The sequence below is a fragment of the Chelonoidis abingdonii genome, chromosome 3 (genome assembly GCF_003597395.2).
Source record: "Chelonoidis abingdonii isolate Lonesome George chromosome 3, CheloAbing_2.0, whole genome shotgun sequence".
In the NCBI taxonomy this organism is placed as follows: Eukaryota; Metazoa; Chordata; order Testudines; family Testudinidae; genus Chelonoidis; species Chelonoidis abingdonii.
In genome coordinates, this window is record NC_133771.1 from 43,631,258 (window position 1) to 43,647,664 (window position 16,407).

A 16,407-nucleotide genomic window follows, 5' to 3' on the forward strand; every position below is an offset into this window, starting at 1 on the left:
AACATCAGAGCTCTCTGTCCAGAAGAGTGCAGTGCTAGGAACAGCTAAGATACTGCGCAGAACCCTCAAACTCCCAGGCCACTGGTAGAGGACCCGAGGTTGAGGAAGACACATACCACCCATAGGGGCGACAGGGGAATTTTTTTTGTTTTTTTTATATATATCTCTGGGAGGAGAGGTTGAAATCATGAGTAATAATATAGTACCTCAGTATCTCACTTAGCAGCCTCAACAATTAAAGCTTATTTTAGTGTCTGAAGAAAAGTTGGACCCACTTTTCAAAAGTATCATGTGAACTTTAACATCCAGTTATCAGTACAATAATTTCTTATTAGGAGGATAGGTAGTGAAGACAAGAAAAAACTATAAGCAAGTACACACAGACCCAATTTTTTTTCTTCAAATGCTCCAAGACATCTTCTGCCACTGAGTTCCAAGTGGAAAAAGATAGAGTGTAATATATGCAGTTACAAACATGACTCAAAATTTCTTTCAAGGTATTCTGACTCAAACACATAAAGAAAAAGTTTCCTATTTCATTGAGGTGCCTGATCCTGAAAACATTTACATATGCACTTAACTTTCAACATATGAACACTTATAGTGAAGTAAATTGGCCTGGTCACATGATTAAAGTTAAGCATTTGTAAGATAACGGCCTTAGAAGCTAAAGATGGAAAATACCTTCTGTCTCACTCAGTCCATCACTGCACAAGTAAGATATTGGCTCCTGATAGCAAAGTGGCTAAAGTTTTTAGCAGCTCCTAAGGCCAAGAGTCTCAAAAATATTTAGACACCAAACTCCCAATGGGAGGATATGTGCCTAAGTGACTTTGGAGCCTAAATAATTTTCAGATAGGACTGAGGTGCTTATGGCTACATACACAAAGGAACTTAGATGGTGCAATGCTCAGCAACCTAGTGGAATACTCAGCCCCAACTTGGGCACACAGGCTCCCTGTACAATGCATGGGGAGCAGTCTAAGCTGGCCAAGAGTGAAATGCAGAAGAAAATGAGGGCCTTAGGGCTCAGATTCACAAAGGTAATAATCTTTTCTCTGGATTCTAACCCTAGAGTTAGGTGCCTAAGCCAAGTAAGCCTTTTCTCATGAAAAACAAAAGAAAGACACTCACCCAACTGTAGCCAATAATCAAGTCCACACACCTGCTCCAAAGCAGAGACTGTGAAGATTCAAACTGCATCTCTTACATCACAAGTGAGTACACTAATCGTCAGCCGATGGGTTATTCTGAGATGCTTCACATGCATGTCAGGCAGCCACCACCTGCCCCTCCAACTCATATTCTCAACCTGCTCACTCCTGTCCTTTGTGTGAAGTAAGCATGCTCTGAGGATTACTACTGGATTTGGCTTTGCAGAAAAGGGAATGACTAGTTTGAGAATCCCTTCATGGTTTAGGCATAAGCAGTGACTCATTAGCTGTGGGGTGGCACCAAGGTGTGGCTGGCTTTGCACATGTCCACCAGTGAAAACTTAGGTGCATATAGTGATGTAGGTTCCTACAGGATTATGTGGCAGTGTAACACACACACCTCCTGGGTATGGTGTTCTATCTCATCTAGAGGCACCGACACCACTTAGAGAGATAAAACGAATCTGCTCTATGGCCTAAGTTAAGAGTCAGTTGGCTTTTAGCTCATGCTGTACAGGCTCATGCATTAAGCTTCAGAAATCCCCAGTTCAACCTCAAGCGGTGACAACCAGGGTCTGTCGGTGTTACAAGTGTGGGCTCATCCGGCATTTCAGCTGGGAAGTCTCTGAAGCTCAGGATGTGCTTCCTCAGCTAGGGGAAGTATGTAACCCAAATATCTCCTGGGTGTGGTGTTCTATCCCATCTAGTAGCACTGAGACCACTTAGAGAGAGAGAGAGTTAATGAGTCTGCTCTACAGTCTTAGCTAATAGCCAGTTGGCTTTTAGCTCATGCTGTAGAGGGTCATGCACTAAGTTCCAGAGGTCCCTGGTTTGATCCTGCCCACCTACAACCTGGGTCTGCCAGCGTTCCAGCAGCAGGACAGTGGTTTTGTGAATGTCACTGGAGCCAAATGCTGGACATAGAGGCAGCTAGATACCTAAGTTCCTTTCTGAATATATCCCTTAGGAGCATAAGTTTCAGTGAAAGTCACTAAGACTTAGGATCCTCTGTGCCTAAGTGACTTTTGAAAATGAGACATAAGCTCTTAAATCAGGTAGGTGCTATAATGCTGAGTGGATCAATGCTTAAATATCTTTAAAACTCTGGGACTCAGTAGTTAAATCACAGTTGAAAATGGGATTTAGTACCTAGGTCACTTGAGCACTTCTGAAAATTTTACCCAGTATCTGACATGACCTATTACCACTCTTGATCTTATTCAAAATGCCAAGAGAAGTCCACCTAGTAATCTATCTTAATGCAAAATCCAAACCTGAGATTTAATATGTACATATGTGCAAGTAAGAGAAAACAAAAATTATAAGAATAGGTCACACAAGATCGAAATCTAAAATTAAATATTTAATTAGAATTTTGATTTTTCTTTCAAGATAGGTGTCATTGCACAGGCTATATTACAATCTTTTATAATATTTATTTGATTTTGTCAAAAAAGAATACTGTGTATTTTAACAGGCCACTTTAATATTAATACATGTGTAATAGGATCAGAACTGAAAATTAGCTAGAGATGGTACATTTTACATTATTGGGAAAATTACATTTTTTTTCTTTTGTATTGTAAAAACATTTATTTTAACAATTTACCTACATTAATCAAAAAAGTACAGCATATTTAATAATTTTACAAATTCTTCATAAAAAATATATCTCTGTACAAAAAGTTCTTTTGCACCTACTTCATGTCACAGCAGCATGTAGTGAAATGGCAGAATGGAATACTGGGAATGAAAATTAGATTGACTTGACCATAATGCCAGCATTCTTCCCCAAACTTCCCCCAATTCTCCCCCCATAACAGCTTTTTTTTGTTGTTTACAAAATATTTTACACAAGAAAAAAAATTATTGCAGCTAGCCTGGAGAAAGGCAAGATGTGTGATACAAGCAGCAGTTTTAAACAGCTTTGAAGCACATAACTTGTTCTGTTTTTGTTTTTAAATTATAGCATGTATTCTTTGCCCACTGTATGTATCTGGTCAACCTCGGGGAAGAGTCATCTGCAGTTACCTCAGAAAGCAGATTTCCTCATTGCCATTATTTGACAGCTCCACAACGCTGTAAGAGATTCAGTTTGATGAAGCACCATGTACAATTGCGCATACACATAACCCTCCATCACATAACTGCAGGAGTCAGAGATCTAACCCGATCAGTGCAATGAACATATAATGGAAACCAGTTCTGTTCCACAGAGGGTTACACACTGAACTGAGAACAAAATGAAATTGCTTTTTATCTGGGCCCACCCCTGAAGTTCCTGTACAGAACACAGTCCCAATTACTGTCAAAGTGCGTTTTGACTGCATTCGGTCAGCATGCTGAAGCTCATAATGTTCCATATCAATGACCCAGTCCAGAATCTGTTTACTCAGGCAAGCAGTCCTTACATACCCCTTTAGAGCTAATCACCTGAGAGAGGATTAGCAGGAACAGGATTCTATAAAATGAAATGTAAAATAATTTATTCTGATACCTCTGTTTTCTTTTATGAATTCCTCCTTCTTTTCCTATGATCCTCAATGTACATTGATCACTGGCCAGCAAGACAGAAACTTAGGACTAGACAGAGTCAAAACAGGCTATATAGTTAGCATTTTAATCTCTTTTGAATTACTCAAATTTGGGATTTTTCCTGTCATTGCCACCACAAAACACCTCCCAAAACAGTAGTGCAAAATTTTCAAAAGCTGACCAAATCTTAGGTTTATGAATCCACATATGGGAGCTCAGTTTAGCCGCTAATGACCTGACCCATTATGCTGCGGGAGACTCTCTCTCAACAAAGTAAATTCCTGTGCAATGCGGCAGAAATGGGAGGAAATGGAGACAGATTTTGATCTGATCATTTTTGGTCTTTTTCAGAAAATGTGCAGATCTCTGGGATATGACACATAAATGTAAATTCATACGCAAAACTATCACCAACAAAAATAAAGAGGGAACTGTCTGAAAAGGATTATTTATTAAATGATCTTGGTATTTTCTTACTCATGTGAAGAAAATAACTGCTGGAGGCCCTAGGATACTTTATAGTATTGCTGGTATTTGCTATATAAAAGATGTAGAATTCTTTAAACCGATGAAGGATTACTTTTGAAACGTCTTCAGGGCTACAGCATTAGCTGAGAAATCATCACTTGGGTTAACACTTCTTTTTGGTGTTGCGTTGAATAGCCAGACTCTCCCCATATTGAATTCAGAAACATTTTTCATGATCATCAATGCTAAATTTGGATTTCAGAATTTAAAAATAGATTTTTTGTAGAACTGAATTATAAAACAACTCAAAATTTTTGAGCTCAATATCTCTGATGAAATATCATTTTGGTTTTAATTATTCCCTGCAATTTGACAATTTTCAAGGGATATTTCAATCAATCTAATCATTAACATATTTGTTTCCTAAAAAAAATTACCAATAGTCCTAAACAAAGGTTAGCTTCATTACTCCCAACAATTCATACTTACAAATCTCAAAATTTCTCTGTCAAACTGTATGAGTACAAAAGCAATAATCAATGTGTTAAAAAAAAAAACATAAAGAAACAGGTAGCAAAGACAGTTGAATATTTCTCTTTTGTTCTGCGTAGAAAATTAATGATAGCTTGTTATAGACAATTTGCACTGGGTTTACATATGCTACTGTAATGTGTTTTAGTTCAGTGTAACATCAGAAAATGATGTAATATCATAAGAAAAAATGGAAAAAATGCAAAAGGGAAGACTGTATTGTGAGCACAGGCTCATGGGCTTTATGAGCTATCTAAAATAAATTACTATTCACATTTGTACATGGCAAGCAGCAATAGCTGCTAACCCCCTGCTGTTAAATTGTATGACACAAGTGTTTTAACCTTTTTTAAAGTATGGGGTCATACCCTACCACACAAAGTCAACTTACCATGGAATGTTTTTCTTGACCAAGAGCGAGTGAATATTTATATACAATGGACTGTGTATATAAACCCTGTATGTTTTTTTACCAGTATCTTACTCAGTCATTCATAACACACTAGTGCAAAGAATTGTGCATTAACATTTTGCAATACAACAGGTGACTGGGAAATTTGCAAACCGCCCTATGTATGAACATCTGTAGGTTGCTTTAATTGTAACGAGATTTCAATGGTAAAGCATTTGTAGGTGTGTGCAACCTTGGCAAAGGTTGTCTTTTCCTTCAAGAAAGCTTTTTTCTTCAGAGTGTTCCTATTCTTGGGGAAAATCTGTGGTGCTATCATTTGTCACAGTACCCAAAGGATTTATCCAAGTGCCCAGAAGATTGCATTGAAAGGCATCCAGCCACATACAAATATGAAAGTCTGAGGCATTAAATATAACAAATAGGCATGACTTGACAGTCTTTCTTAGAGTGTGCCTTAATCTGAAGCCGATGCAGCCAGGCATTTTAATCCACCTTTAAGACGAAAAAATATTATTTTTCTGATCCCCAGAAGACTGTCACGTTTTACCAGAAAATTTAGCTGCATGTATGCCAACAGAAGATGTTAAAGATTACAGCAGCAAAGCCAAGAGAAGAAGGAAAACTGGTATATGGCACCAAAGGAATTACTGCTTGTCCATCAGAGGTATGGCTATGAATCAGTCATATTGGGCACTAAAGGCTATACCACTGTACAAACTGTGTTTAGAGTCGTGTCAAACCTCACAGCCTTTGCCTCTGTGGGCTTTAAGTTTGTGTCATACATGGGATTTTCAAATGAAGCCTGTCCATTACTGTTTTCATGACCAGCATATCCATTGTACTGTACTTTTGGTCTTGTTCTGAAAAAAGGGAAAGAAAAAATACACATATCAATAAAATTAAAAATAAAAATTCATAACTACTGCAAGTTTTTTTAATTACTGCAGGTGATCCATATTAGTTTTGCAACAATTCCTAATGGTGATAGAAGGAGCTCACCTCACAAAATATTATCAGGTATGGGAACTATGTATAAGGAGTATTGAAGCATGATGAGAAGAAAAATTTCTAGGACTGAGCTGACACTAAAAAGAACAGAAACAATGTAGGCCATATGTATACATTTTCTCTAGCAAAATCCATCTGTAGCATGATAACTTTATAGTCTCTTTTCAGTGCCTATAGTGACAGCCAAAACAGAAGAGACAGATGGAATAGGGAAGGGATGAAAAATCATCAGTACTAGTACTTAATATTTTCTATTGACATCTTCATTTTAAGATTCGTACAGCTCTACAACTGCCATAAGCAGAAAGGGGAGGAGAAAAAACTTCTTATTCCTCTGCAGAATTTAAGCATTTAGTTCAACTTTAGTAAAATAAACTTTTTGTACAATTATTCTAATAGTTACTATGATATTTTTTACGAGATTTTAGTATCAGAATCACAGTAGCACATTTAATTAGCCAATTTCCCTGGATCTCTGTGAAGAAGGAGGGTTTCAGTTTTTTTTCCCTACCACCATTTTAGTCTGGGCAACAGAACCGGGGAAGAACGTGGATAATCCATATATTCCATAGGAAAATTAACCAGTAGAGCAGAGGATGGAGAAGGAAAATATGGAAAGATGGAGGAGATTTTCGTTAATTTGATTGAAAACTATTAGCTAAAATTTTCAGACTGGGCTCCTAAAGCTAGGCATCCAACTCCATATTTAGACATGTAAATAAGTGGCCTGCTGCTCAATGAAACCTTGGAACTAACATGTCCCACTGGCAACAAGGCCACTTCTTTAGCTGCTTTACTATGGATTTATCTGCCCGACTTTGGACAACCAAGTTGGCCAACATTCACATAATTTGATATGACAGCAGTTATCAGTAAGATGAATTGTCCTTTGAGACCCAGTTCTTTTTTGTGGATACCATTTTACTTACAAATCATAATGTAAAAAATTATAAATCTTTAAAGATGTTACACTTTTATTCAAGAAAGTAGTAAACCAACACAAAAACCAAATAAATAAATTGCATAGCCTATAGATGTGTAATACAGATGATGCCATACTATAGTGAATTAATTTTAAGTTTGCATCCCTCAGCACTTATGGAGTATCTAAAAATAGGTATCCAAAAATATCTAAAAAAAAGAGGGGGGGATTATTAGGTAGCTCACAAACTTCCTTCACTTGAATTGCAATGCTGGCTGAACTGGGGAAGAAAAATCAATCAGGAATTGTACAATTTAGAGGTTTGAGTGGAATCATAAACTTTTTGTAAATGATTTAATTGTAGATAGTAATAAAGAGATCACCTATCCAGATTAGTTTTTGTTTTAAAGTTCTCAACTCTTAGTGTACGTCTACACTACGGGATTATTCCAATTTTACATAAACTGGTTTTGTAAAACAGATTGTATAAAGTCGAGTGCACGCGGCCACACTAAGCACATTAATTCGGTGGTGTGCGTCCATGGTCTGAGGTTAGCGTCGATTTCTGGAGCGTTGCACTGTGGGTAGCTATCCGTAAGCTATCCATAGTTTCCATTTCCTCGCCCCTTGGAATTCTGGAGTTGAGTCCCAGTGCCTGATGGGGCACACTCATGTTCGCGGTGTTTGGGTATATGTCAGTCACTCATTCCTTCCTCTGGGCAAGCACGGCAGAGCTCAGTTTTCACACTCTTTTTCCCTGGATTGCCCTGGCAGAGCAAGCACGGCAACCATGGAGCGTCGCCTTTTTTTTTTTTTTTTTGGATGTACCGTATGTGTCTGGCTGTCCGCTGACAGAGGCAAATACACTGCAGGCGGCTATCACGCCCAGCTTCATTTGCTTTGCATGAAAGCAGAGACCTGGGTTATCGTCGTCGTACCATCTTGCTGCCTTTGTAAACTTCCAATGATGATGACGGTTATTGTCTTTCTTCCTGTAACTGTCTGCTGCTATCATGGGGTGCCCCTGCTGCGATGGCCGGCGGAGCGCAAAGCAAATGGAATGAAATCCCGAAAAGTCCAATCTCCCTTTTATGGTATTGAAAATAGGTTCAGTACTGCGCTAGATATGGGGCAGTTTACTAGAGACAGTTATCAAGACGGAGCAACAAGCGTCTTCATGTCAGATTCCCGCAGAAATGATGAGCTTGCTCACATTGTCCGATTACAGGGGTTATGCCTCTGCACACTAACCCGCACCCGGTTGTTCCTCCTCCCAACCTTCCTGGGCAATAGCGTGGCGTGTCCCCACCATGTGCTGTCATGCGACAGTTATAAGATGCGGAATAAATAGTGAACTTGTCGTGAATGAATAAAGTCAACGGAGTGAGGCAGTTTCTGCTGCTATGACAGTCAGGCAACCATTAGCCGGTCGGGGAGAGAGGAGGCCGCATCTCCTGACATGTATCCGCAGTACAGTCTTTTCTTTACACAGGAGGGAGGGGGCTATGGAGCTCAGCCCTGTTCTCTAGATTGAGATGCGTTACTCTAGCCATTACATTGTTACACTCTATCTGGGATCTCGATGATCCTGAATACGCTATCTCTCTTTTTACCCAGGCCTCCCCAGCAGCTATCTGAAGGCCCACCCAGGGCCACTCACGCAGCGTGATAACCAGGGGTAGCCCAGCTACCTACTGCACCATACTGCCGGGGACAGGAGCAAGATACTGCTTTTCCACACTGCCGCGCAAGGCATCCAGCGTCCTACCACCAGCATTATTAGACTAGATCGGTGACATTGAAAGAGTTCAAGATAACGTTTCTTCCTTTTTCTTTAACGTGGGGGGACGGGCGTAAATTGTCGATCTTACCTTGAACCCGCCGGACATGTGTTCTGAACCTAACGCATTGGGCTCAGCGTGATTGCAAAATTTTTTCGGGAGATGTCTGTTGACTTGTGGGATAGTGGAGTCCTCACATACCCCCTTCCTCCCTCGTGAACGTTCCATTTTCTCTTTCGGCTTCCGTTACCCTTGTCCGCAAGCATGTGGTTAGCTGGAGATTTTTCAATAAGCCTTTGGCATTTCGTTCTTGCTGTTAACGGAGCTTCTGAATAGAACAATTTGTTCTCCGCATACAGGATCAGATCCCGTATCTCCTTTACGTCCTATGCGTGCAGTCTTTTGGATTTGGGACTGCCATTGCACCGTGACTGGCAGAGGCTCAGCTGGGCAACGGAAATGAAATTCAAAGTTGTTGGGGTTTTCTAATGCTTTACCATGGCCACATGCTCCGAGTTCAGATTTTTGTCCAGAGGTACCGGGGTGCACTGTGAGTAGCCGCCCGCGCGGCCAATCGATTCAATTTGTGACCGTGAACCCTACTCCATATGTAAATAGCGATTTAGCGCTCTCGCTCTCGTATGGGACGGAGTACCAGAGAAGGAAACCATTAAGACCTTCTATAATCTATAAAGGGACACTCGTATGTGGACAGGTACACGGTTAAATTGGTTTAATTGCTGCTAAAAATCAGTTTAAACGCATAGTGTTGACCCAAGCCTGCACATGGCAATCTGAACTATTCTGAAATTTGCTCTCCAGTAGTATTTTCTTTCCATTTAGAGAGAAATTTAGTTTGTTATTCTTTTATTTGGCAGTTTTGAAATCTAATATTTTCTCTTCTCTACATTTTCTGTGTTGGAGTAATTGGTAAAGCTGGCTTGGAGGTGAGATCCGTCAGCTCCCTCTGCCTCTTGTGCAGTGTTAAAGGACTGACACTGTGTTAAAGACCCAAGCCTGATTCTAGCTGGTGGGGATGATATGAGCTGGTTTTGAAGTGCTGTGATCATTAGAATCTGCCCTCTGAATCCACCTCAAAGCCTGTTGATGGCATGGGCTGGAGACCGGGGAATTTGCTAGTGACAGACAACGTAACTTCATTCGTGCAGATTACTAGGCTGTGCTGTGGGTCCTTGGGGGAGCCACCAGGAGTTAGGCTATAATTAGCACATGTTGTCATAAGAGGGGGAGGGGAAGAACGAAACTATTGTATCACATTAGCTCTACTAAGTACGCAGACGAAGCAATGGGCATTTTAAAACTGCCAGCAGGGAGATGTTAGGTTGGAGATAGGCAAAATTCCTAACAGTCACGGTGGCTAACAAACACTGACCATTTGCCTAGGGAGTTTTGTAGAAATCTCCATCTCTGGAATATTTAAGACTAGGTTACATAAACTGTTGTGTTGCGGATGTTCTTAGACTATATATGTCCTGTCATGAGGGCGGGGGACTGCGACTCTAGCATACGTCTCAGAAGGTCCCTTCCGTCGTAGACGTCGTATGAAATAGATGAATAAATTACACCTGTCTATCTTTCACACCCCTTTAATCTAGCCAGTTCCTGTGTTACACTGGCACCTGGGCTGAGAGTTATGTGACCTTCAGTTTCTCCCTAGACTGAGAAGTCCGTTGGGGTGTCTAAGAGCCTTTTTAGATTACGATGAATATTCACATGTGGATTTCTTTTTTTCATATGGTGACCTGGAGTGTCGCATAAATGCAGTTGTGTAGCTTTGAGAAAGTGACACTGCCAAAGTGCTATTATCAGAATGACATTGGATATATTGTTTCCAAAAATAGATATGCAAAATACAGAAAAGGAACATGTGTCAGGTCCGATTATCAAGTTAACAAATAATCTCATCATTAATTCCTATCTTATATTTTGATCAAAGGAACGAAACTGTAGCTGCTTATAAGCGATTATAAATTGTTACGGGTTGCTGCAGGATATGTGTCTTCTCCATGAAGGCCTCACATTTCTATCACTCTCATAGTGTTGAAAAGAGAGGTTAATTATTGGTGTGGAGCGGTTAAGTCCAAAATAGTATTAGCCCGGCAGGAATGGGTATAAGGAATTGTGTCGTCTTAGCTTCTGCTTGTTCAGATGGAGTGGTCATGGAGGAAAGAGATAACTTCATCCATTGACCTGTTAGTTTCATCATTCCGTGTAGGCAGCTCTGGCATTGGGCACCACTGTCTTATCTGGGGCTGACGTACTGGGCGAGCTGGGCCTTGTTCTACCCAGTCAGCCGTTCTTATGTTCTCTCAAGCCACTAGTTTCAACTTCCTTCATTACTTCCTTTTTGATGTTAGAAGGCACCAAATCCCATTTTTAGCTCCAGTGTTCACGATAGACTAAACCTCCTTTAAAACTCTAGTCTCAGTAAGAAAACCTTTGCTCGTTAATTAGTAGCTACTCCATGTTGATTTATAGATTTTCAGTAACGCTCAGTCCCTTCAAACAATCGATTCATTAGTCTGGCAGCTCTATGCTTTCCATTTTCCAGCTTCCAGATGTATTCTCACTGAATAGGCAGTGTCTCTTGGATCTAAAGATGTTTACTCATCCAAGCATATGTCTTCTTCTTCGTTTGGTCGGCTGCGGCATGCCTGGGAATGTAAGGACTTCTGGGGGCGAGTATAACGTAGAGCCCCCTCTCTCCACAGTATTTAAGTGATTTTTTAAAGCGGGATCTAGGTGTTTCTCTTGACCAAGTCTTTTCAGTCTTAATACATTTGGCAAAGTCATGGGTAATCTTTGTAACCATTAGGTTTCTGAGTCCCTAGCAACTCAAATACCACCCCTTAGACCAGCCTTTCTTGGCGCCCAGGACTAGCCAACTCTCCAATTCTGCAATGTGTAGGGGACACCGTCGTGGAGTTATGAAACATACCTCTTGGCATGAGTCGTCGTAGAGCCTGTTTCCTAGACTTCACTGTGCATTCTTGCAATCCATGAATATCATGATGATGAGATGAAAGACAACACTAGAGCAGTAAATACCTTTTGAAGATTTGTCGCGATGTTTGCTCACGGACTACTCTTGTCTACAATCATTACTCGCAGAAGTAGATACTTTGGTTCGCAGGCCCAGTGAATCTGGGTGATGACTTGCTGCTGAGGACTCTGCAATCAGATGTATTCTGTTCCAGAAATGTCAATCCAATATTACCTACTTGTGGTATAACGCAATTCATGTATTAGATCGACAACCCATTATGTAGGCCAGAGTTGTTTTATAAACCAAAATTTCGAACAAGTAACTAGATGCCTGATGTTATCTAACATTAATCTAACAACCTCAATGCATATTTTCATATTACAAAGTATGCCATTCTAGAAGTAGGTGTTTTTTAGCTTTACTCAGCAGGTAGTTAAGTGTTTTATGGGTGTCCCCTTCTGGGATTTTGGATTTCTAGCTTTTTATTAATACTCTTAGTAATGACTTTAGAAACGTGTAAATAATGAAATTCGTATTGAGATTAAAGTCCTGTAAATATGGATATTGAATATACTTATCTGACATGACCGATTCTCAGTCTGGTTCAGCCTCTGCACACAAGAGGTTTACAGTACTTTGTCTCACTTAACATTGATTATTTTTCGTCTTACGACGCTATCCTCCCTTAGAACTGATGCTGTGTGTTGAACCCTATGTGGGAGAGACTGAGACAATTCTTGCTCATTTCGGATTAGAGAAGACATTATTCCATATAGCAGTTTTACCATCCCGAAATATTCGCTTTAATATTCTAAATTCATTGCTCTCTCTGTCATTATTTAATCAAGACTGTGTCTTATTGAGATTTTAACATTTCACAGATTACCTGTTGAATTTTGACAGGATAAATGCAACCCTTTGATAATAAAATATGTGTGAATCAGGCTCCGGTACCAGGATGGCTTGCTGCAACAGAACTGTGTTAATGCTATGCCTATTATAATCTCGATATTACACTATAATGATTGCTAGCCTGCTAGATGTCGGTTAAAGACCTGATAAAGGAGAGACAGAGGTAAATCTCTACCATTGTGGAATTAAGATTAGATTTACTCTACAGAAGACGTGTAATAGTTATGTGTGGGTTGTGTGGGGGTATAGGGTGACTGCCATTTATTAGATTGAATAGCATTCACAATGTTCTATTAAAGCATTTCTCATTACTAACTGTCTTATGTGTTTTTGAAGACCTTTATCAATGTCAGTATTTTTGAGATTATAAAAATATTCCATCATACTCTTCTCATTTTACAAACCTCTGCACGCATACACTACAATACGCCTTTGTTAATAAATAAATTTACATGATTCTAAATAACAAAAGTTATATTTTGATATGGGAAGTATTAAAGGTCCCTTCTTTGATCGATATCTTGGTGGTTTTTTAGTATAGGGGAACACCAGTTTACAATCTATTTATAAAATTAATTAATTCAGTGAATCAATGCACCTATAAATGGGAGGAGGGGAGATACAGCATATGGGCTAGTTAGATTATTAAGTGTAAATACTCATGGTTACATGAAAATGGACGAGTCAATTATTAATGTATTAAAAATTTATTATTTATGACAGATTGAGTGTGTGTTATGTGATGATGGGTTGACGGTAAATAATAATGATATGGTGTGATACTGGGGCTGAAAAAACTTGTGGGTGTAGTGTGTGTTGTGAACAACTCCACCCTAACTTTACAAACAACAAATTTCTTCTGAGCTGCTGATTTGCGTAAAGTGTGGGGAAAGGGGAATTCGATAGCTGATTTCTGCGTGACTTTTATGAATTGTATATTTGTGATAGTTCTACACTTTGTCTATGATTTTATTTTTACTTCACCTTGCTGCTATAACGTGACCCGCATTGAGTGTGTTGATATAATGCCCGGTAAAGCATCAGGTGTTGGGGGGCTGTGGTTGTGGTTGTGTGTGCTCGGTCGGATCAAATAACTTTCGATAAACTGTTATAACGTATTTGTGTTAAGAGTTGGGTTGGTAGCGTGTAGTGCTGCATGCTTTAGAGGTAGAGATGTATGTGTATTTAGGGCTCATCAGTTCCAGTGTGAAGGGTCTATGTGAAACACTCTGCATCTCCTACTATGGATCAGCTAGAGGGTGGAAGTAGACTGAATCATGACTTTTGGTCACCCGCTTAGGTGAATTACTGAATTTATAACATTTTTGTTCAATATCTGGTCCCTACCAGCCAAGTTTCATCAGGAGTTTATAAAACTATCTCCCAAGCAAGTAATATGACAAGATAAAAGAACCATTATTTCTAGTGATGTCTGGATGAGTGGAGTTGTGGTGTCCATGGTTTGTGTTATCTGAGGTATCTTTATTGAAGTCAAACTTTCGACATCTAGAATGCTGTGATGTGCTACGTTAAAGAGGTGTTTGTTATATCAAATGGCACCAGTGTGCTCTTATTTTGGTTTGGCCTGTGAGGAAGTTTGTGTATATTTTGTCACAGTTGAGTATTTTAATTACCATTTAATATATTGTTTCATATGTTAAGTGTGCGCTGGCTGTGGTTCTCTCAATTAATGACATGATATATTTACGTCATATATTGATAGCTTCCGTAATTGATCCTTTAGATCCATATTGGGTCATTTAGATGCTGCATTTTAATCCAGATCATCTCTGTTAAACCAGATGCTAGAGCGTCCTTCGTTTTCGTCTTATGATTTCTGTGCATTTCGGTCGTTCGCCTAAATCTCACATACAGATTTCGCATCATTGGTTTCTTAATTTTCGTGATCTGCGGCTTATTTTGTTATATTACCTAGATCAAGTTTCTCTGTGTACATCAATTTAGATTTTTACTGGTAGTCGTATCGAGTATTTCCCTTAGTGGTGTGTTGGTGGCATCCACTACATAGGAGTTGTCGAGATGTTCCTAGGTTGCGTTGTGTGTGAAGAGCCTATATCGCAGATGTCTCCTCCTGTAAGCAGCTCCTTGTGTTGCCCTTCCTGCTCGCTAGGTAGACCCATCAGAGGTTCGGGGCTTAGATTTAGCGTTTTGGTTGTTGAATTTAGCGCTATGTTCTTACGCTTACTTCTGTCTGTGTCTGATATGCTCACAGCATCACTTACCTATAACGATTGACAATTCATGAGTGACTTATGTAGTACCTGCGCAGAATCCTATCTCTCGAGTAAGATATTCTGTTACTCAGTTTCAACTCTTTTTTAATTCCAATTTGGGAAAAATTAGCAATGATAACCTAAATGTTAGCAAATGATTGAGATGTAGATTTGATCAGGATATCCTACGAAGATATGGGAAAGCCGCAAAGTAGGGTTTCATCAAACTGCTAATGTGAGTTTCTACGGAATTGCACTTCTGGGGATGTGTGGCGTAGGCTCCTATAGTTAGCATGCTTTCGTTACTTCCAGCAATCACCTGATGAGGCTAGCCTTCACGGTCTCTCGCGGGGAAAGGGGTATGGTTGTACACCGCTGTTCGTAATGCCAGAAGAAACTTTGTGACTATGAGCAGTGAAGTGAGTATTTGTTGAATGTTAAGCTTTGATGGACATCTCGTACCTATCTCAGATCAGTTAATAAATATGTCCTGTGCCCGTGGACTTTTCCAAGCTATCTCCATAGTCTGACCACTGACAATCTTCATTTGTGTCTATTAATATCATTGTTGGATGGTGTCTACATGTTCTGTTTTAATCTATGTGTTATGAAATGTTGGACCTATGTTTCGATTCGCTTCTGGAGAATGTGTGTGTTTAGTGTCTCCTTTTCTATAGTGCTGTTTCCTATAAGTCCACATTTTATAGATTTTTATCATTAGTTGACTCACTTTTTCAATAGATCTTTCTACTTTTAGTGTGGTCTGTGGGGTTGGGGATTAAAATACTAGTGTGTAGCTCAGAAATCATGACATGATGAGGACCACCAGCAATGCTTGTGCTTCTCGTCTACTTTCTGGCAAATGATTGGTGATTGCTAGTAAGACCTTTAAACAGAAAATACTACTGACAATGCGAAAAAAAGAAAAAGAATTCTAGAAGGTAGTTAACATATTAAGTCTTCTTTAATTACACTTATTAAGAGCAATTTTTTAACATCATCAGAAATACCGCATTCATCACGACTAGTTCACTTACTCCAATAGTTTTCAATTGGGCAGCTGATAGATTATTATCTATTTTATTAACATTAATATAGATGTTAAAGATCAATATTTCACTTCATTTTGTTGCAAATATTAATCTGAGTATGAAAGGGAGGATTAATGATACCCTCTCGAGTAAATGGCAGATTCTGCAACAATTATAAATTTGGCCTCTATTAGAACATACGAATTTGCACGGATTGGTCCTATCTAATACTTAGAACTCCTTTGGTAAGCAATTTTATTTTGGGAGTGATAAGACTATCTCATTTTACCCATGGATTAACATGTTTTGCGTACCAAGTTATGGATAAATTCGTTTACTAGTTCCAATTAGTACGTTGTCGTTCTAAGTTCCTTCCGTTCTATCTAACATGAGCTCTTACTTTATGTAAAAG

At 39.3% G+C, this 16,407-nt stretch overlaps 1 protein-coding gene across 1 annotated transcript in view; it reads right to left on the reverse strand.

The window, feature by feature from the left end:
* Positions 1–5,023: 5,023 nt before the first annotated feature.
* Positions 5,024–16,407, reverse strand: part of CSMD1 (CUB and Sushi multiple domains 1) — a 2,093,217-nt gene continuing 2,081,833 nt past the window's right edge. Inside the window, exon 69 of the mRNA XM_075063712.1 lies at positions 5,024–5,960. Within this exon, the coding sequence (XP_074919813.1) occupies positions 5,801–5,960 (160 nt within the window). The 3' untranslated portion in view covers positions 5,024–5,800. The remainder of the gene's footprint in view (positions 5,961–16,407) is intronic.